At 38.5% G+C, this 21,052-nt stretch overlaps 3 protein-coding genes across 8 annotated transcripts; 1 reads left to right on the top strand and 2 right to left on the bottom strand.

Moving 5' to 3' along the window:
• Positions 1-251: 251 nt before the first annotated feature.
• Positions 252-5,493, bottom strand: LOC116250524 (manganese-dependent ADP-ribose/CDP-alcohol diphosphatase). Of its 6 annotated transcripts, none has more exons than XM_031624203.2 (4): positions 5,188-5,492; positions 2,707-2,824; positions 1,603-1,712; positions 252-1,476 (listed from the first exon to the last, which is right to left on the bottom strand). In XM_031624203.2, the coding sequence occupies exon 4, from the start codon at positions 1,432-1,434 to the stop codon at positions 463-465; it is 972 nt and encodes a 323-aa protein (XP_031480063.1). In that variant the 5' UTR covers positions 1,435-1,476; positions 1,603-1,712; positions 2,707-2,824; positions 5,188-5,492; the 3' UTR covers positions 252-462. The 6 variants fall into 6 exon arrangements, with proteins under 6 accessions (XP_031480063.1, XP_031480066.1, XP_031480065.1 ...); XM_031624206.2 differs by having other exon boundaries at positions 5,332-5,492; XM_031624205.1 differs by having other exon boundaries at positions 5,062-5,192.
• Positions 5,494-8,603: 3,110 nt separating this feature from the next.
• Positions 8,604-11,671, bottom strand: LOC116251104 (elongation factor 1-alpha). Its single transcript, XM_031625179.2, has 3 exons — positions 11,521-11,671; positions 9,966-10,455; positions 8,604-9,866 (listed from the first exon to the last, which is right to left on the bottom strand). The coding sequence occupies exons 2-3, from the start codon at positions 10,425-10,427 to the stop codon at positions 8,985-8,987; spliced, it is 1,344 nt and encodes a 447-aa protein (XP_031481039.1). The 5' UTR covers positions 10,428-10,455; positions 11,521-11,671; the 3' UTR covers positions 8,604-8,984.
• Positions 11,672-16,718: 5,047 nt separating this feature from the next.
• Positions 16,719-20,477, top strand: LOC116249677 (uncharacterized). Its single transcript, XM_031622871.2, has 5 exons — positions 16,719-17,084; positions 17,854-17,951; positions 18,096-18,356; positions 20,065-20,113; positions 20,210-20,477. The coding sequence occupies exons 1-5, from the start codon at positions 16,759-16,761 to the stop codon at positions 20,301-20,303; spliced, it is 828 nt and encodes a 275-aa protein (XP_031478731.1). The 5' UTR covers positions 16,719-16,758; the 3' UTR covers positions 20,304-20,477.
• The last annotated feature ends 575 nt before the right edge of the window (positions 20,478-21,052 follow it).

The raw sequence follows: 21,052 nt of genomic DNA, 5'->3' as shown, positions 1-21,052 counted from the left end.
TTGTACATGTCAAAACATGCAGTGTAAAGAAGACATGAATTTTGACTGCTAGCTGGATTATTAAGATCTAAAAGCCAGTTTTCTTTAAGTTTGTCTGATTGTAAACTTGATGATTTGATCCACACATCAGAAATCATAGTTTTAAAAAAATTCCTAAATGTTTGGACATCCTATATATATATATATATATATATATATATATATATATATATATAGAGAGAGAGAGAGAGAGAGAGAGGTGAACTAGAATGTGACTAGAAATTTGGTTAATCATTATGATAATGGATGATTCATACATATAAACTAGATCGTCAGCCATATGATTATTCTCATTGGATGCTTCCTTATTCGTGTACAAGTGATGCGGATCATGTGAGGAGCATCATCCATACTCCCCCGGAATTAAGTTTTAGACAGCTGGGTGTGAACTTTTCTTGAGAGCTGAATGCAGACACCTGCATCTTAACAATCAAAAACCATATCAATGCTCAGCATCCGATCGACACCAAGGAGAGACAACCGATCGTGATACACATCCACATGGCCGAATGCATCCGAGCCAGGGGGACATTCAAGGGCAGCTTCAAGAACTCTGTGATGAATGCCATGGGAATCGACACAGTACCCTCCTTTGTGGTCATGTCCAGCCAGGCACACCTTCACGCAATTGTATCTGTGTATGACGCTCATTACTTCGTCGTAGTTCCACAGTAATGCTTCAGCTGATGCTGCCCCAGGGTCTAGTGGAAGATGACAGCAGATAATTACGTTCTGTTTAAGCCTGGTTGCATCCTTTAAAACGAATTCAAGCCATTCTAGTTGTGCCTTTCCAACTGCTCCATTGAACTTCAGGTACCTTCTGTCAAGACCTGCCAGGCCCGTTGGACTATTTTTGTCAACATTTGGATTCTTAATGTGCAAAATCTTAAAAGCTTTCAATGTGTTAGGATGATCCTTAGGCCAACCAATGGCACTAATGTCATAGGCATCCAGAACGACAAACCGATACTCCGGCGCGGGAGAGAATTCATAGTGGGCACAGCCATGGGATGTAGGTATTTTCAATAAAGAAATCAAATCATCACGGGGGAGATTGTAGAGGCAATGGTTTCCTAGCATATGATATACAGGGCCTTCAAACTTTTCAAACTCGTGGACCAGTTTTGTCACAGCTTTTCTTGAATCCTCCCTTGGACAAAATCCATCCACTATGTCTCCAAAGTGAACTGCAAACTTCAGACTCCCATGGTGATTCCATTTCTTAACAGCCCTTCTCAAGACCTCAATGCTGTGCCTGTAGTAACGAGGTACGCCAAGGAATGAGCACCCGTCAGGGATATCTGCATATTGCACATCAGTGATAACTCCAAAGGAAAAAATTGGCTGCTTTGGAAGAGTATTAGCCATCACATTCTTTGGCAGCATCTTTTGCATGTTTGGGTGGTCCACAATCAATCTGAAAAATCTGCACTGTTCCTGCAAATGCATGCCAAATATGATGCCGGGAAGATTCACAAAGCTCCAATATAAAGGATGACAATGACAATAATATGGTTTAGTCACACAATCAAAGAGCGCATCCATCCAGCACAAAAGACATACATGACCAAGAAACTGTCTTCGTCACACCCTAAAGTTCTTGGAGTTGTGCATTGTTTGCATTGGAAATGGATAAATGTCATCCCATCCACAGAAACTTACACGGTTATGAACTGCCAAAAAGACCAGAAAGCAATCAACTTGTCAGTTCTTGGAAGAAAATACAACTAGTAGAAAACATCTTTGAACCCTCGTATGATCAAGTATGAAGAAATAATTATACTGGGAAGTTTTTTTTTTAAATCAATTTAGTAGAATTTTACATGAGCAAGGGACAGCAATAAGTAAAGCCAGACTTATGCTAGTCTCTCAGGAAGCATATAGTAGAAATCAAATTCATCTAGCTACTTCTTCACTATAGTCCAATCTTGCACTTTGATTATGAATGTATTAGAATATGCTTAACCTGCCCTGACGATCACTATAACAAAGCACCCAAAGAGCTTGAAACCTTATCCAGTAACAATTCCCTGGGAAGAAATTCCCAGTTCCATCGCTGCCACAGGTGTATAGCCTACTTCAATATTTGTGCAGATATTAAAGATTTTTATTTCAAAATATGGTACCCTAGCTGACACAAAAAAGCCTTACCAACTTCTAGCATGTACGAACTTCAGAATACAAATTATACATGATTTTCACTTTTTCATTTGATATATGATATATGGTTCTCAATGCCCAATACTGCAATAATGCAAGATATTATATTTGCTGCAACCAGTAGTTATCCTCCTTGCCTATCTAACCTTTTGGACGTAGGACAAACTGCTTACCCTTAGACTCAAGTATTCTTACTTCAGATAAGAGGTCCAATGCCAAAGTACGTTCAGTCTACCCATTTCATAATGAAGTATGTAAACGTCTGTGTTTTTCATCTGAGAATTTAATTCTAGGGAGAAGTCTCTTCCCCTACCATGTTCACTTAATGATCTATAATTTAGGTAACACATACGGTGACACATGAATATCAGTAAGTAGCAGTCAAGGTCCACAGGCAAGTCCATATTGTATTCCTTAAAACTTAAAAGTTGCCTCCAGATCTTGATCCAAATGCACATATTTACTATTAAGTGGCTGACACCATCCACTGACGATGGTCCATTATACCTTTGGATGCCGTATTGCCTTTCAATGCAAATTGTCTGTCCTTTTTCTCCCCTTTCGATCTTGCTTGTTAATCTTACCAAAACCAGATAAAAGCTTTTTGGAAGCAAAAATGCAGGTTCTGCAATGAAAGGGCACTCAGTTAAAGCCTTGTTCTTCACAAGAAAAATCGGTTTGAGAGAAGTAACTATGTGCCAATAGCTCAAATAATTCAAGAATTTCAATTTTGCTAATGACGTTTTTTGTCAGGAGAATTTATTCCTTACACATCCAGGATATTACATTATCAAGCAAACTTTTCCATGCAACAGGATTCATACTTTTACAACCCCAAACTGTTCAAACTTCAAAAATGGTAAGGATCAAGAATGCTATTCAGAATGACCTCAGAAATTAGTGATAGCATAAATATGACCTTGATGGTAAATATTTGACACATCAACCCTGGACGGGCAAAAGAAGTTACCAAGCTGAAGACTTGTAGGGGCATGAATTCTGATGAAGTGGTAAAATGAATGGGGATCTGGAATACCATATCAAGGAATTATCATCTCCATGGCTGTAAGATGAGTGATGTATGATCTATGTTGGGGAATATTTAACTCCAAGAGTTGGCAGCAATCAATGGTAAATTATTACTTGCACTAGGTTGATCTCCATAACCTGCACCAGATCTACTGCCAGCATCTCTAAAGCCACATCAGCTATCATAACTAGAATGGTGTAACCATTACACTCCACCCCACTTCCCTATCCTCCATCATACCAAGGATAAATTTTTACGTCATGGAATTTATATTCTTAACTTGCTGCATAACTTTTTATGGCCATCTTGAAGACTTCCTGAAAAATGATGACTGAATCCAACTACTGCAACACCAATTTCCATCTTTTTACAACAAGTCCCCACCCACTTATCGTACAAAGTGCAAACCCTTTCCTCAAAGATACTAAACCAGCTCAGGAGGATCAAAACGCTAATAAGCCTCTCTTATTAGCAATTGTCATACCTGAGTAATCAGCGAATCTCTTAGAGGGAAAAAAAATTGGAGGACAGATTTCAACTTTTTGAACATTTTGTTTTTTTCACATGAGAAGTTATCAATGGGGACTGTCAACTAAACAAAACGTTTCTCTAACTAATCTGACTATCCAAAGCACACTTTAAAAAGAATAAGGAATATGTATGACTTTGAGGGCTTATGGAACAAAGATGATATGGTGACAAAGTGATAAATTCTAATGGAAAATTTAACTTGAGTGAACCAGAAATAAATGTTGAAGGCCCTCTTCATTAAGATATGGCTGTGATATCCATGACGCACAGCAACTTTTTCAGTATAGCAAGTTGAAAGTATCCTTCATACATTTAGAATGATTCTCGTCAAAACATTATTGAGCATTAAATTAAGTAAAAAGGTAGACAGATGGATTTTGATAGACACAATCTCAATGTTTAACACTTCTGCTGCACATTTAATCCTAGCATAACTTGAGATATGGATTAACAATAAGAGATGTAAATTTACCAAGAATGTTCTTAAATTTTGGGTATGTTAATTCATACCTTCATTTGCATCCATTCCACAAATGATGCCTGAAGCCCTTGAACGATGGCATATATGATAAACAATCCTATGGAACTAATAATGATCCCCATAAAGATTGAAGCTTTCCAATGTTGCAGTAGCTCAGTGACACTTCCATTTAGTATCATATGCTAGTGAAAACAAATCTTTCATGCGGACAGTAGAAATGACCGATGACTTTTGATCTATAATTAGCAACAGCTTGCGGGTACTTTTCATTTTTCTTATTAGCGTCAGACCTTTCATTTAATTTTGCTGGGGAAGATAATTCCACAGAGCAAGAAAAAAAAAATTAAGCATAGGCCCAAGGAGGCGGGGGAACAGCCCAACATCAAGATAACATATTTTTTTTCAATTATCTCGAAGGCCACAGGAATTTGATGACATGAGCTTCTTTCCTTCTTAGACAATAACTAAACCGGCTGACCCTTTTACATCTTGGAACCTTACAGCAAATCCTCCAAATAACATGAAAAAGGATCCACGAGTAGCAGACGTTGAACACAAACTTCACCGGAATATGTTGGCGTGGGGTTGATGTAAACGCAATAAAACGAGCAGAAAATTGGTCTGAACCAACGCGACTTATAACATGCAGCTATATACACATTATGCTTGCACAATTGATTCTAAACAGGAACCAAGGCAACGATTGGACAAAAACCCGCTAAAAGGACTTCGCAGATCATAGCAAAAGTATCACCAACATGTATCATCAATCCAGAAAAGATTGCAACAGCCCAAATACCAAATAAACCTGAAACCTTACGAGCATTATCGAAATTGAAGGCACGAAAGAGAACATAATAAAATGGGTGCAGGTCGCCTAAGCATAATACTATAACCAAAACACAAGAACAGAAATAGAAGGGAAGAGGATAAGAAAGGTTGATACTGCGGCTTATGCCCTGACAGAGGAACTGCTCGCCACTTGCTAATATCGTCCCTCTTCCCACCACACGGCAATCTGCAATACGGATCAGCAAAAGAGAGAGAGAGAGAGAGAGAGAGATCCACACGACGCGCCCTGAGAAGTTACCAGACGAGATATTCGCGTTCAACCGCCGAATTCTCGTGTGCATTTATCGTTAGTTTTCTTTTCTCTCTTCCCTTTCAACCTTCGCTTGAACTTGCGTCTGTTTTAATGCGTCGACCTTCTTTTCTTTCTTTTTCTCCCTTGTAACGTTTTTAATGTGTCGCCTCTCCTTTCCTCGTTCCTCTCCTTTTGGTCGGTGGTGATTTCTTCGTTCGGTGGTTTCCGACTGACTTTCTTAATACCCATTCTCTCCTTTTCTTTTTCACTCATTAAAATTATATATATATATATAATTATATATATATATATATATATATATATATATATATATATACCATCTAATCAAAACTGTTTAATTCATCGTCATAAATGATTAAGAGAAAAACAAAAAAAGTAATAAGTTTTTATATATATATATATATATTCATAAGAGAAAAACAAAAAAAGTAATAAGCTTCTATTCTAAGTTTTCATCTTTTTTTTATGTTTTTTTTTATCAACCTTCCACATCATATAAACTACCGTGAATAGATAACTGGATAACTTTGGAAAAAGTTGATGGAGGATGATCAGTTGCTTAGTAAATAGTAGATTAGAGACAACCAGTTACTTAGCCATACTTTTTCACGAGAAATACACCATTCGCAACGATTTTTAATTATACTAAATAAAACAACAACCATCTTGTTCATAAATTCAGCATTTAAGGAATGCATAAATAATCCACTCGAGTATGAAATGTAATACTCTCAAGCATCAAATTCATCACAAATAATTTCAATGAAAGTTTTTACATGAATATTTGAGGAAAAGAAGGACATTTTAGCATTTAGCTTTGTCTCGTTTTTTCCTTTATTTTTTCTAAATGAGATGACGTGCGCATTTAAGGGACTATCACCTTCTTTCATACCCACATGCATACACATGGCTCTCTCACATACCCAATTTATTAAAAATCATCACATATATATGCGAAACAAACGCTGGACAAGAAGAATGTAGTGTTTTGTTTTTAAAATCATCAAAAGGTGGATAATGAACATCATTGTCCATAAGCACATGTCAGTAGTGTGGGACAACAATCAAACGACCTTTAAGAGGAAAAATGAGTAACCACCAACCCTTCCTTAATTATCATGACAAATTTCGTGGATTTTTTAGTTCAAATGTGTCAAGTTTCCTTAGTTTCAATCCATCTTTCCTTGGATTTGATCATCAACCCAATTTGTGGCTCTTTTTGAATCTGATTTGGACCAAAGCCCTGGACATCCATTAAACCCAAAATCCATCTTTAACCCAAACACAGAACTGTATTATAATTTGGATTTGGATCCACTCCATATCTTAATTCTAGATCCTCCCAGCTCATGTCCAAAATCAAGACCCTAAATCCAAACCAGCTTTAGATGCAAATATCGATCCAAATCGCAGCCCCATATCCAAAATCTATTATCTAGATACAAAACCAACATCAGATCCAAAACTAAGCCCTAGGTCCAGATCTAAACCCACAACACAGCTTCATGTTAAAAAATGAGCCCCGGATCTGAACCCAGATCTAAATTCTTTTCAAGCCTATCATTAGATGCAAGTTGCAGATGGAAACACTCAAAATCGAGTTCAAAACTCAATGTCTAGCCTTGCATCTCTTTCTTCATCCCTCCTAGCTTGACTCCCTCACTAGTTTTGTCATCAAGCCTCTGTTTAGGACCTTGAAGGAGCTCGCGGTGGCCTCATGCAGCTCATCCCTACCCTGTGGTGGGAAAGAAATATTTTCCCAATTTTTAAGATTAAAGTTTGCTATTTTCCTTCAAATTCTTGTCAATAAACCCTGTATTTACATACACAAATCTTACTTATATACTTTAAACTTCAAATTTTCTTCTCATAAACTTCAAAAATGCTTTCGATCTAAGCCCAAATGCTCCCTTAAATGAGCTCAACTTCTGACGGAGTCGCTAAAATTTATCCTCCAAACTTGCAACCTTAATTTTACATCAAAATTTAGGGAAAAGAATCAAAATCTTTCTTAAAACCTAGCGCATTCTCTAAACAAATAGATCTTCCAGGCGAGCACCGTCTTTCCGACTCCCCACATCCCGAAAATGGCAGCAACCTGGAAGTTCCTAGAGTTCTTCTCCATATGTGAATCCTCCAACAACCACTGAGCTATGGATTCTTGTTGCCAAATCCAGGCATCGACCAAACAGTGTTCCGCCGCTACTGCTGCCTTCGTTTTCATGACCACGCCTCTTTCTGCTTGTGTAGCGCAGAAATCATCATAAGCGAGATTCAGATTTTGACGCCCCTCCCTCAATTATGTGAGGGGAACCAGTTTTTCTTGTACCAATTTGAAGAGACCCGACACAGAGTCCTCCTTGAAGCTTGGTTGCATGGCCGGACAATGAATTCATCGGTGGCCTCTCGATCCAGGAACGCCCAGAGTCCTTGGAGAACTCCTCTTCCTTTGCCTCTGATAGCACCACCTTGATCATTTCGAAGAGGCCTTTCTGCGGTTGTCTTGTCTGAGACATCACGTCATCTGCTCTCGCTGAAACGATGGTACCCACCTGGTCTAGGACGAGAGGGCCTGATGGCTCCAAGAGGAGAACGACAACTTTCCTGGCAACAGAGGAGAAGAGCCAGCCAGTTCGCCATTATCACCCCACCAAGCTCTGGTCAAATCTCTACTCCCTTTTTTCTTCCTGAGTCTTTACATGCAGAGAGTACCAATATCATATTTCATGGCGCACATCATCACACCACTGGAGCAGAGCTTTCAGAACCAATCAAAGGGCCGTGCACCAACCCGAAGAATCCGTCCTGCTACGAGGAGAACAGAAGAAAACCTTTTTTCTTTCAAATGCTACGCCTTTGTTGGCTTGGTAGGTTCTCAAATTATCATAGTTGTGGGCTTTTTCTGGCAATGTTCCTTGTGATTAACGAAAGAAAGACCCTTCTCTTTTTTAATCCATCACCAAAGGCCTAGTTTTTATAATCTAACGACAACCAAAAAGTTAGCAAGACTCATAGCAGCTTCCGTCGTTCTAGTGTCAGGGCTAATAATACTGGGCACCCGAAGACGAAAGATGCATCATCCACTAGAAGTAAATGGCTGCATTGCTGGAACCCTCTTGCATAAGGTCTTTTCACCAGATTTCAACTTTTTTATCAGTCAATTTGTCGGGAACCGTTGGGAAGGCCGTTCGATAAATGAAAACACTATCGTCGCGCAAGCACAACACCACAAGCAACAAAGGAAAGCAAAATCAAGATAACAAAACCCAAAATATCGAATTTGAGTCCAAAGTATCCCTCGTTATTCCACCGACTCGCAAAAACTGTAGCAATAATATATCCTACCAGCTAAAAACCTCCGGCAGTTCCATCACAAAAAACTCTCAGTTCACCAAAAAACTTCAATGTCGACGCAATAAAAAAGACGGAAAACAAATGACCAAAAAGAACTAACTCGAACTCCATGAACACAACGGCTGAGGTGAAAGGTCTCCGTGGCGGTGCCACCGTCGATCGAGCACCCAGTTCTGCTGCATCCAACTGGCGACCACAAAGACGCTGAACAGAACCCGACTGAAACTCAGGCGATAGAGACTGGAGGCTAGAAAACTGTAACTTGCCGGAAGCCTCCGCACGATTCACTTCTTCTTGGCTGCAGACTTGGTCACCTTGGCTCCCGAAGGGTCCTTCTTCTCCACGCTCTTGATCACACCGACGGCGACCGTCTGCCTCATGTCACGGACGGCGAAACGCCCAAGGGGAGGATACTCTGAGAAGGTCTCGACCACCATGGGCTTGGTGGGAATCATCTTCACGAACCCAGCGTCTCCGTTCTTCAGGAACTTGGGCTCCTTTTCAAGCTCCTTACCGGATCGGCGGTCAATCTTGGTGAGGATCTCAGCAAACTTGACGGCGATGTGGGAGGTGTGGCAGTCGAGCACCGGAGCGTAGCCATTGCCGATCTGGCCAGGGTGGTTCATGATGATGACCTGGGAGGTGAAGTTGGCAGCCTCCTTCGCGGGGTCATCCTTGGAGTTGGAGGCAACGAAACCACGCTTAAGATCCTTCACAGCAACGTTCTTGACGTTGAACCCAACGTTGTCACCGGGGAGGGCCTCCTGAAGAGCTTCGTGGTGCATCTCGACAGACTTCACTTCAGTGGTCAGTCCGGTGGGGCCGAAGGTGACGACCATTCCGGGCTTCAGGACACCGGTCTCGACACGACCGACGGGGACGGTTCCGATACCGCCGATCTTGTAGACGTCCTGAAGTGGAAGACGGAGAGGCTTGTCTGATGGGCGCTTGGGCTCGTTGATCAAGTCAAGGGCCTCAAGAAGGGTTGGACCCTTGTACCAGTCAAGGTTGGTGGACCTCTCAATCATGTTGTCACCCTCAAAACCAGAGATGGGGACGAAGGGGATTTTATCGGGATTGTACCCGACCTTCTTCAGGTAGGACGACACTTCCTTCACGATTTCATCGTACCTTGCCTTGGAGTACTTGGGGGTTGTCGCATCCATCTGCAGAGAGATTCAAGTGCATTTGTAAGAACATAGAATTGAAAAGATATCAAAGAAGAATCTGGTGGGACGACGCCATGGTAGAATCGATGATCGTACCTTGTTACAGCAGCAGATCATTTGCTTCACTCCCAGAGTAAAGGCGAGCAATGCATGCTCACGAGTCTGACCGTCCTTGGAGATACCGGCCTCGAAACCACCAGTGGTGGAGTCGATGATCAGCACGGCGCAGTCTGCCTGGGAGGTACCCGTGATCATGTTCTTGATGAAATCACGATGTCCAGGAGCATCGATGACAGTGCAGTAGTACTTGGTGGTCTCGAACTTCCAGAGGGCAATGTCGATGGTGATACCACGCTCGCGCTCGGCCTTGAGCTTGTCCAACACCCAGGCGTACTTGAAAGACCTCTTGTTCATCTCAGCGGCTTCCTTCTCGAACCTCTCGATCACACGCTTGTCGATCCCTCCAAGCTTGTAGATGAGGTGACCGGTGGTCGTCGACTTGCCGGAGTCGACATGTCCGATGACGACAATGTTGATGTGAACCTTCTCCTTACCCATGGTAGATGGCCGACGAAAAAGCTAATAACTGCAACAAGGAAACGACTAACAACGATCAATTATACAGAACATATAAGTCGAATTTCCTACAAGAACATCTCAATATTAAGCACATCGAACACGAAACAAATAAAAAAAAATACAACATAAAAACGAATCCCAGACTACGCAGGAAATTCTCTTCTACCCAGAAAAAATACATCACTGACCAAAAAAATATAAAAACGGTACTCATGCAAAATTTTACCTTTGTCAATTTTTTTAAAATCAAGTTGTATATAAAAATACGAGGAAAAGAATCCAACGGCTAATAAAATTAAACATCTTGATCGAATCAAAAATATAGTCGTCCAGTTCCCTTCGACGGATCTGATAATAGGAAGTAGGAATGGTGGTGGTGAAAAACCAGATCCATTCAAAAAATAAGCGCCCAGACAAATATCATGTTATGAAAGTTGTTACATTTTTCACCTCAAAAATATCAATCTAACATCTGAAATCAACTGGTTTCCAAGTACATCTTACAAATCACGTGTAAAAAGTTGACTTTGTTCACATATTATACATGAAACACCCTAAAGAAAAAGAAGGTCTACCTGGAGAGAACAATGAGCAAGTTCACTGCAGATCGCGAGGAAACGCATCCACAATGAATGCTTTAATAAAAGGATCATAGGGGAGAAAATAGAACAATTTAAAAACGAGAACCGAAAAACATAGACCAAACAGAGACACCAGAAGGAAATACGCTAATGACAAAGTAAAGCAGCCCCAGTCCAAACCAACACACAGTTAAACTCCCCCTCCACCCCATTAGAATCATGAGACCATGGATAAGAAACGGAAAACAGAGCAATTTCACGGTAGAAAGTAAAGAAATTAAGCCGTCAACATCATATGAAGAACCAAATGTCAAAGACCGACGGCCAAAATTACGCAACAGAATCATATTGAGTTAAGAGAATTTGCAAACAGAAAGAAAATCACAGCGGGGAGACAAACCACTCAATGTCTAGGCAGATCAACGAACTCATGAAACAAACCAACACATCGACAATTCAACATAGAAGGATAGAAGGGAAAAGAACTCGACCTCAGGGAAAGATCTCGAGCAATCGGCCGCTCTGCGCAGGAGGAGGAGAAAAAATTGACGAACGACGGTAGCGATGGTAACGCAGCAGCTCTCGCGGAGCTCGTTTTATAGGGACGCGGAGCAATTAGGGTTTTTGGATCCGACGTTGGATGCCGTTGCTTTGGCGCGCAATCAACGGCAGCTGATCTCGCGACGAAAGCAGATCGTACGGCTGAGAATCGCGGAGACGCCGGCCGAAAAGAGAGAGTGTGTGTGTCGGAGAGAGATAGAGAGGCGAACAAGCGGAATTTAGGGTTTTGGATTATTCCTTTCTAAAAGCAAAAACCATTTTAAACGTTAAAAAACGAAAAAACTGTAAGCGTGTGCAAATAAAATATCGGGAAATCAATTTTCACGTTATTTATAGCTCCATACTGGATCACGACGCTACTTTAATACAAAATCTGCCTTTGCATATGATCATTTGGATCTCGTTCTAGATCAGATCGGAGATCCATTGATGCTCCCTCCATTCCTCCAATAGTAAGGTTAAGAGCATTAAATTGGTCGGTAAAGGGTTCAACTAAGTCTCCTGCTGCTTCCAATATTAGAAACATAGCTCTATTGAGATTCACAATTTCAAGATTTCAAACCGGATCGAGATTTGGATCTGCAATTTTTTAATGTATGGATCACGTGCCTTGGCATGCGTGTTGCCTTTTAAAAATCTGCACAACCAAAAGCTGTTTCGTAATTTTAAACAGCCCGTGGAGAGAGACTCGAGTTCCCAAGTCAACACTTGAAGCTTATCAAAGAAAACAAAGTCATAAACGGGTCGGATCTCTTTCAAGATTCAGATAATTATTTGACAATATTACGCTAGATTTGAACATAGAATGATAGAAACCTTTAAATATGATTTTTATTTTTTATTTTTTTTAATCTAACCTTGCCAATATGATTTTAAGGACATGTTGATCAAAATATGTGTCAAGTTTATCATTTTTTGGGTTTTAGTAGTGTTTTTATAATAAAAAAATGAATGGCTCTCATAGCATCAACATTTTGATAATAGAAAAATCAATACTTTTGATTCAAAGCATGTTTTATATCAAAGTAGTTTTTATAAACATATTAGGATGTTTATATTATCTTTAAAATATTTTTTTTAGCAAAAAAATAAAATGTCGGACAATTTCTCTTTGAAAATATCTCTAATCTAACGTATTCAGTATAATAAGAAACGGTTTTAGTTTCCAATATGAAGTGTCCAAAATGCCGATTTTAAAAGATGATTCCTCGCGTGTGACCGACCCAATGAGGCTTCCTTCTTTCTTAAGAAAGAGAAACCTGCAACTAAGTCCCAATTAGACTCGTATCCGAGATAAATTGGACAGAAATCCAAATCCAAATACGTTTGTAGCAATTTTGCTCCTTGTATTACTTTGTCTCGGCCTACTTTTCAAATTTTTAAATAATAATGCAAAATATTTAAAATTGGTTCCGTAAATCAAATGCCGATCAGTAAGTAAATTAATTTCTGTCACTTCTCCACTTTGCTGCATGTTGCTGTCGATCGCTTTTAAAATTATTTCAAACAAAATGTAAATGAAAAAAAAAAGGAAAAAACTTTTAATATTTTTCTTTTCAAACGAAAAAATGTATAAATGATATATAATTATCAATTAGAGTGTGACATATCTATTTATATTTTATAAAAATAGTGTCGATGATAGTGTGAGTGTGCGATCAACTATGCTATGCTTCTTTAAACTTAATTAAAAAGTTAAAAGAAAAAGTAAAAATGAAAGAAACACGGATAAAAGGAGAAAAAAAGGAAAGTATCGGTTGCCATAAAAGAAAAAAAATAAAAGTAATTTAAAGAAAAATAATGAAGAAAGCAGAGGACAGGCTTGTCAGATACCAAGAAATTTTGCAGTTGTTAAAACTGCCGCCCCATGTGACGGCCACTCGGGTGCTCGATCGCCATATCAGCTTGTAAATTTTATTTTTTTATATTTTTAAAAATAATTAAAATGTTCTAATTCGATTTTAAAAGTGACAAAAATATAGGTATGCGGTGGCCGATACGGGCGGGCCGATACGTTCTGAATGTTGACAACATTGCCATCTTTGATAATATAGACAAGCAAAATGAGACGAGACACTCTCGACCTGAGTTTCAGTCAGGTATGTTCATAAGTTCAAAAATATAAGTATTTGTTTTAAATGCGTTATTGCTCAGGCGATGGGTGCATTTAAGAGGCATGTTTCTAATTTGATTCTCAGGATTCATTTTTATATCCATGTTAGTAAGTGGTGGAACGTGGTAATTAAGTTTAATAACACACTTTACTTCTCCACCATCTTTTAAGTGGTGATTTTAAGTGGTGAGATGTGATACCTAAGTTGAAGAGTAAATTATAACTATCAATCGTGGTCGACACATGAGAAGTGGCACGTAAGTTGGACATACTTCTCTGTTGTTGGTCGAGCCTGTAGCTTGTGAGTTACATGTATCGAGTTCGATTCTCGTGACTCGTTATAACATTAATTTTCTATGATGTAAAAATAAGACATCAATATGCAAGTCGTTATAACATTAATTCTCTATGATGTAAAATAAAACATCAATATGCAAGTTGAAGCATAACAAAAACACCACCTTAAGGCACTAAAAGTAGATTTGACCTTGAAGAATGAGAGATGGTTCGGCCTTCACTCAGACAATGAGATTTCTCCAAGTCACCTGAAATATATATAGCTGGATGTGAGAACCAATTTTCTAAAAACAATGCTTCGAAACTATGCCAAACAAATTCAAACTAAATGAAATTTTGTCTATTGGGGAACACTTGTAGGGTGATGACTTGTAAAGTGAGAACTCGAAAACCCACATAAAATTATGTGTCAAAGTTGCTGGAAGCTTTGATTCGGTTTCATGCTGAATAATATACTGAATTATTTAAATAAAGCCTAAAACTTGCCATTATGGTTGGATGTCTATAGTAAGAATGAACGAATTTTGTGGCATTAACCATGCAAAAAATTAAAAAAAAAATAAATGAAGTATTACTTTAATGTAAACTATGCAGACAATTAACCAAATATAAGCAGTCCTAAACCAGGCATGGAACTCGAGTAACATAATGCCAATTTAATATATAATGAAATTATTTAAAAAAACAAAAACAAGCACTGAGTTTAAATAAGCTCGATCCCCAAATATGGGGGACGATTCCTCTATCCCAACCCTTTGGTGAAGCTATACTATAAACAGGAAATATCATCAAATTCTATTTTCCATTAACTAGATCTAAATCAAATTTTAATGAATTTAACCTATAATTCAAAGAGAACTTAGAGCTAATATAACTTAACGATAAATTAGGAGAATAGTGAGCACACGTCCCTCTAGGAAAGAGAGGAAGATTACCTACTAGATAAAAATTAAGTGAGTCATAATTAAAGTTAAGTTAAATATAACTAGGCTTAACTAAATGCACTAGAGAAAAAACAAAATGCTAAAGAGGATAAGCCCCCTTTCCTAAATAAAAACAACTACAATTTATAAAGGATTATTTAATTTAAATGGTTTCCTAAACCATCTAAAGACAAAAGACAAGTATAAACAATTCCTAAATGCTAAAACAAAAACAAAAAAAAAAGCATTATTTATTCTAAAACAAAGCTAATTAGAAGTGGGGATGTACAACGACCAAGCCAACTAGCTTGAGTCAAAACTTAAATTATAAACGAGTCAAGTTCGAGTTATTGTCCAAACTCAACTCGGCTCCTATCTTCCCTATTTGTTAATCTCCGATTCTCCAAGGGCATGTTAGTAATTTTTGACTTTATAGTTTTCATTTTCATTTAAAATAAATGTACAAGACAAGTGCCGAGCTTAAACAAGCCGAGCTCGAGCTTGGACCGAGTTGAGCTCGAGCTTAGACTAATAAGGCTCGACTCCGGCTCGAGCTCAGCTCACTGGTTGTACATCCTTAATTAACATGCACTATATTCCATAGGCCACATACTTATGTATAGTAATTAATTGAACAATATCTACTTGAAATAACTAAAATAAATAAATAAATGAAAACAAATTTTTTACCTGAACTAACCTCCTATCTAACAGCATATATCAAAGTCAACAATTTAACTATCAAAATATAGGAGCATTAGATGTATGATACTTATTTAATGCTAAAATCCTATCACATGTTTGTCTATCCCGAATCTGAATTCTTTCAGATGTCATCTCTTAAATCCGAATCCAATTTGATTTCTTAATCAGGTATTATATTTTTTTTTATATCTGATTTTTCTTTTGAAAGGATCCAACTCGACCAGCTATGCTATGTCCCTCGAAAAGAAGCCTAAAAATGGAAACTATTCTAAATCGATAAACGTGCATATTGCCAACTATATGAAGTCCTCAACCATAGAATTCATCTCCCTGGCATCAATAATTCCTCTGCTAAATTTGTGATTCTCTATATGAAAAATAATCCAAAAATCCCAAACCTCTTTGTGATCGATCTTGGAACTCATATAACAACTATCTACACCAAGTTTGAGCAACGAGAAAAGGCACCGTTAAACAACTAACACGACTATATATATATATATATATATATATATATATATATATATATATATATATATATATATATATATATATCCAACAAAAAATTATTTTGAATAGACCAAAAAATTAACCAATTTATGGACTAAACTGAATTTTAAAAGAAAAAATGACATCCAACTTTTAATGTATATTCACAAATGATTGCCAAGTTTGAACTTCAAAAACCATTTACTCTTTCGTAAATCTTTAACAATTTTTTTTGAATTTTTTAAGAACGGTTTTTGTCAGCAGCCTAAGCCCAGCCCATTGAGTACTTTGCTGGATGTTCATTCATATTTGAAAATCTTAACATTTTATATTTTAATATCTTAAAAATCCTTAGGAATGTGTCAAAAGTTTTTTAAAAGAATAATCAGCGCCACGCAAAGAGTTTTCAAGGGAAAATTAAAAATTAAAAATGTGAAGAAATGAATTTTAAATATGAGCAAGCTCGGCTTGGATTTTTTTTTTTATCAGCCAGCTAAAGAGGTCCGTCACTAATCGGATACGAACAAGTTCATCACCAATCGGACTGCCTATGGATATATCATGCGTATTGTAAACGTTGGATGAGGATCCGACTCGTTTGCAAAACCCCAGAGAGTTGCTGGAGAGAGAGAGAGAGAGAGATGGGGAAGAAGAAGGAGAAGAAGGAGAAGGAGGCGGTGGCGGGAGGAGGAGGGGAAGGAGGAGTGACGAAGGAGGCGGATACTCCGACGGCGGGTGGAGGAGGAGAAAGAGAAGCGGCAAAAGAGGGTGCGCTGCTTTTGGGGGATCCTACCTTCGAGCCTATGGTGAATGGAAGGTTGAAGTGCGTGGAGACCGGCCACGAGATGCCCGCCGGCGAGGCCGACGCGTATAAGCGGAGCAAGCCGTGCCGGCTGGCCCTCATCGACATCGCAGTCTCTCTGAAGAAACCTCCCCTCAACCTCTTCAAGCAGGATCCTCTGTCCAGGTCGCCCAATCCTTCCTTTCTTCTTCCTTAAGCCCCTGTCAGTTCTTTCTCCAAATTCAGTCGTTTTCTTTTTTGGAACTCGGGTATTGGCATACTCTTGGTTATAGCTTTTTGATTTTTCTTTTTATGGTAAATTTTGATAAAATATTGCTTGGGCTTTCTTCAGCATCTGATGACCAACTTTAGCTTCCATTGTTTAATGTGTTATCGTTATATCATAGGAATTCCCTCCTTTGTCTGTGGGGTGATTTGGATGATCAATGAAGATGGCTATGGCTGGACAAATGGGAAGAAATTGTTTGTGTAGGATTAATTGTTGCAGTAATCAGAATCCTGCTTAAATATTATGATAATTTGTTGTTATATGTCTATCGATGTTATTATTCTCACGTTTTAAGATGTCTTGATAGCTTACTACTTTCTTAGTGTCGACTGGAACGTGATTGTGACGTTGATGTGCAATTTTTTTGCCTTTTTTTAAGATCAATCTAGTTCTTTCTTGTTTTTGGTGGGAAAATATGAAACCAATAAGTTGGTCATATTTTCTTGACAATGTTATCCCATGCTTGGGAATTGGTACTGTATTTCCATGACAAAGTTCTCATCTGGCTGCTTTTTATCTGTTTCTCTTTTAGTGAACATACTGCTTTGGCTCATTCCTGCTCAGTTTGAGACCACCACATCGTTCTACGTGTGTTCCTTATCCCTGTGGCTCGAATGGAGAGTGCAACCTAGCTTTTGATGCTATGTTTGTTTCATTTTATTGCAGATCAAAGTTAATTTGCACTCTAACGGGCGATACGGTCAATAAGTCGGAAGAGCATATATGGAAGCACATAAACGGAAGGAGATTCCAGAATAAATTAGGTCAGTCGTTTGCACCTTATCTTTGAACGATTTATCGTTAGGTATATCTCTCTTATATGTATACAGCCTTATATTCTTTGTAGCTGGTCTTAATACATTCTTTGAGTTTGGTTGCTCATTTCAGTCTCCCATTCCATATTGCAGAACAAGAAGAAGAAAAGCGGACTACTGGAAAGGATAAGGCAGCAACTGACCAGCCACAGCCAAAAGAAAATGGTGTCAAAAAAGGAAGAAGGAAGAAGGTTCTCAGGGATGATATAAGAGAACCAAATTCTGCAGATATGGATAGTGATGCAGATGATCCTGACTTCTGGGAGCCTCCTATTGGAAGTCGCTGGGACTTTGATGATGGAAGAGATAGGTGGGTCTCCTGCACAAGCTCAGATGATGAGGAGAATGAAACAGGTAACCTCTGTTCTTTCTTGACAGTAGGTCCATTGAAACATTTTTTTTTAATAGTTTCCTCAGCATAAAAAATTCTGCTTTGGATCAGCTACAATGCCAAAGGAAATAAATTTTTGATATAATGTAGAAAGCAGTTGGATGCCTGAAGGTGTTCTTGACTTGGCCTCCTATAAACTGCAACTTTTCAGATTCTTCATGTTCTTCCCTACATGATTGGTTGACCTTTCTGTCAGGTTGTCCTGATGAATAATCGGTTAGAATCATTACGTTGATTTATGCAGCAAACCAGAGAAATTCACAAGGATAAGATAAGAAACTTATTATCAAATTGTTGCTAATAATCTCCATTATCACACATCACTTGTGGGTTTTAAAGGGTGAGGTTTGTATCAAGTATAATACGATAAAGTTTGTTTTCTTGGGAAAATCTTGATAAATTTTTAAAAAAATTTAAAAATATTAAAAGAACGCAAAAAAATACAAAAGTGAAATCTTCGTTTTGGCAATTTTTCAAAAAGCCGGGTCCTTTTGCGGTTTTTTTGTTGACCTACTTTTGACGTATAACAGCTTTTTTTTTTTGTTTGAAAAAAGTGTTTTTTGTGACAATGATTTATACGTACCCAGATCCTATCTCTTGCTAAATCAGTTCGGTGGAACCATTTTCTTTCTTTAAGAGTGACCTGTTTCTTAGCAATTTAGAGTTGTGGCATTTGTATTTTAACTTCTGAAGCCATTTTCTTAGCCAACTCATATCATGGAGGGTGAGGTTCTTGAGATGTTTGATTGCTAAGATTACATATCATTCCACCACCCATCACATGTCAGTGGGCAACCAAGTTGCAGAAGAAGCTGTTTGACATGGTGACCTTGTACTCAAGGACACTGGAAACTAGGTGCTTGATGAGGGAACTCCAACCGTGGAGAACAGAAAGGGTAACCAACTTACATGATTCTAACAATGCTTGAATGAGAAGTGAATGACAGAATCTCACTACCGAAGGATCGACCGCTAATTGCTAGTAAGGCAGAGAACTATTGTTTGTTGGAGGTTGGAGTTTCAGAATTGTTCCCCACCTTGGAGGTCATTTTTGGGTCCTTCCGGATGATAATTGCCCTAAACATCTTTGTTTCATTGGTACAACTATAGCAAGGTGGTGCATCGATCAAAGAGAGTTCACTAGGCCCAACAAGGACCTTCACTCGGGGACTTTGCTGGGTGGTTCTGGCTCCTCTACGGCCTCGACATTTTTTCCTATCCATCGACCCTATCTCTTCTAGTATGCCCTAAGAGAAGCCTTTGTGGCTGTGCAAACGAGCACTTTTGACCTCTAATAAGAAAGATCTCATGATTCTCGGGAAAGATATGTTCAGGAATATGACCTTAGTTAAGGTTTGTGTGACGATCCCTGGCAACAGTCCTAGACATCATAACTTGTATCTGCGCTCCTACTTTTCCACTTCTCCTATGGGCTTGAAAGAAATCAGTCTTAGAACTTCGTAGATAGTTGTTTATGTGATGCAGAAGCGCAAAAGCCCCTTGTGTTCAATGGAAAATTGTAGACATACTAGATTATTATGGCTCACATTCTTTTTAATCAGTTAACAAATAGTCTTGAGTTCATTGGATGCTGTTTTTGTTTTCCTTCTTTTTTCTTTTTTCTTTTTAATGTTTTTGTTCTTATGCTGGGTCAAAATCTGTGCTGTACAGAACAAGCAAATGTGAAAGATGACGCTGAAACACAGGACCTTACAAAAAGGTAATTTTCATGACTAGCGAACTGCAGTCACTTGTTCATACGGTTCCGTCATGGGATTGCACTTACAAGTTACAACTATACTCTTTTATGTATCAGAACGAAACGCATGTCAGTTGAAGTTGGACCCAGCAGCTTTGCTTCAAGGAAGAAGAAAAGTAGGGTGGAAGAAAATAAATCAAGGACCAACTGAAAGATTACTCGGTTTTGGCAATTTTCTTTTCTCATGGAGCTGTAGTCTATGTGGTGGCTTCAGGGGCCGCCTGCACTTAAGCATGCAATTTTGTAAGCATTGTAGTGAAGTTGGTAGTGATGTTAATTTGAGATATATTTTTGATAGATTGCTAAGGATTCAGATTTGATGCAATTGATGGATACACTTTCTATAATAAAAAAGCTGGAACTAGCAGGATCATATGAACAAAATGATCCCATGCCATGAATGGCGGAGTTAGAAACTTAGAAGTCCAAATCAAGGTGTGCACTAGCACTTGACATCTAAAGCACCCAGTCATGGCTCATCTCCATCAACCTATTCATGGGAGTAGGGAGCCCATTTATTAGAATATGATTCAATATTTTATTCAAGTCTGGGTCTAAATAGCTGGACTCAGTAAAGGAGTTCAGATCTGATTAGTGACTCGATTTGGATTCGATATAGTACTTTTTTTAACCTACTCTAATGAACTTTTAATTTTGATGGACATTTGAATCTGATTACAGGTGGACACTTTTTGTACTTTTTTTTATGTTCAAATCCGAATTCAATTGAGTTCGATGAAGCAATATAGCCAATTATGACTATGATACGAGCTATCTCTGATCTGAACAATCCATTATGGGAAGATGGTAAACATGTACGTCGAGATCAATAAGGGAAAGAAAAAAAAAAGTTGATACCTTCCATAGATTTGTGAACGCTAGCAGTAGACAAACTAAAGA

Source organism: Nymphaea colorata, chromosome 3 (genome assembly GCF_008831285.2).
Source record: "Nymphaea colorata isolate Beijing-Zhang1983 chromosome 3, ASM883128v2, whole genome shotgun sequence".
Classification (NCBI taxonomy): Eukaryota; Viridiplantae; Streptophyta; class Magnoliopsida; order Nymphaeales; family Nymphaeaceae; genus Nymphaea; species Nymphaea colorata.
This window is presented reverse-complemented; position numbering and strand designations above follow the sequence as displayed.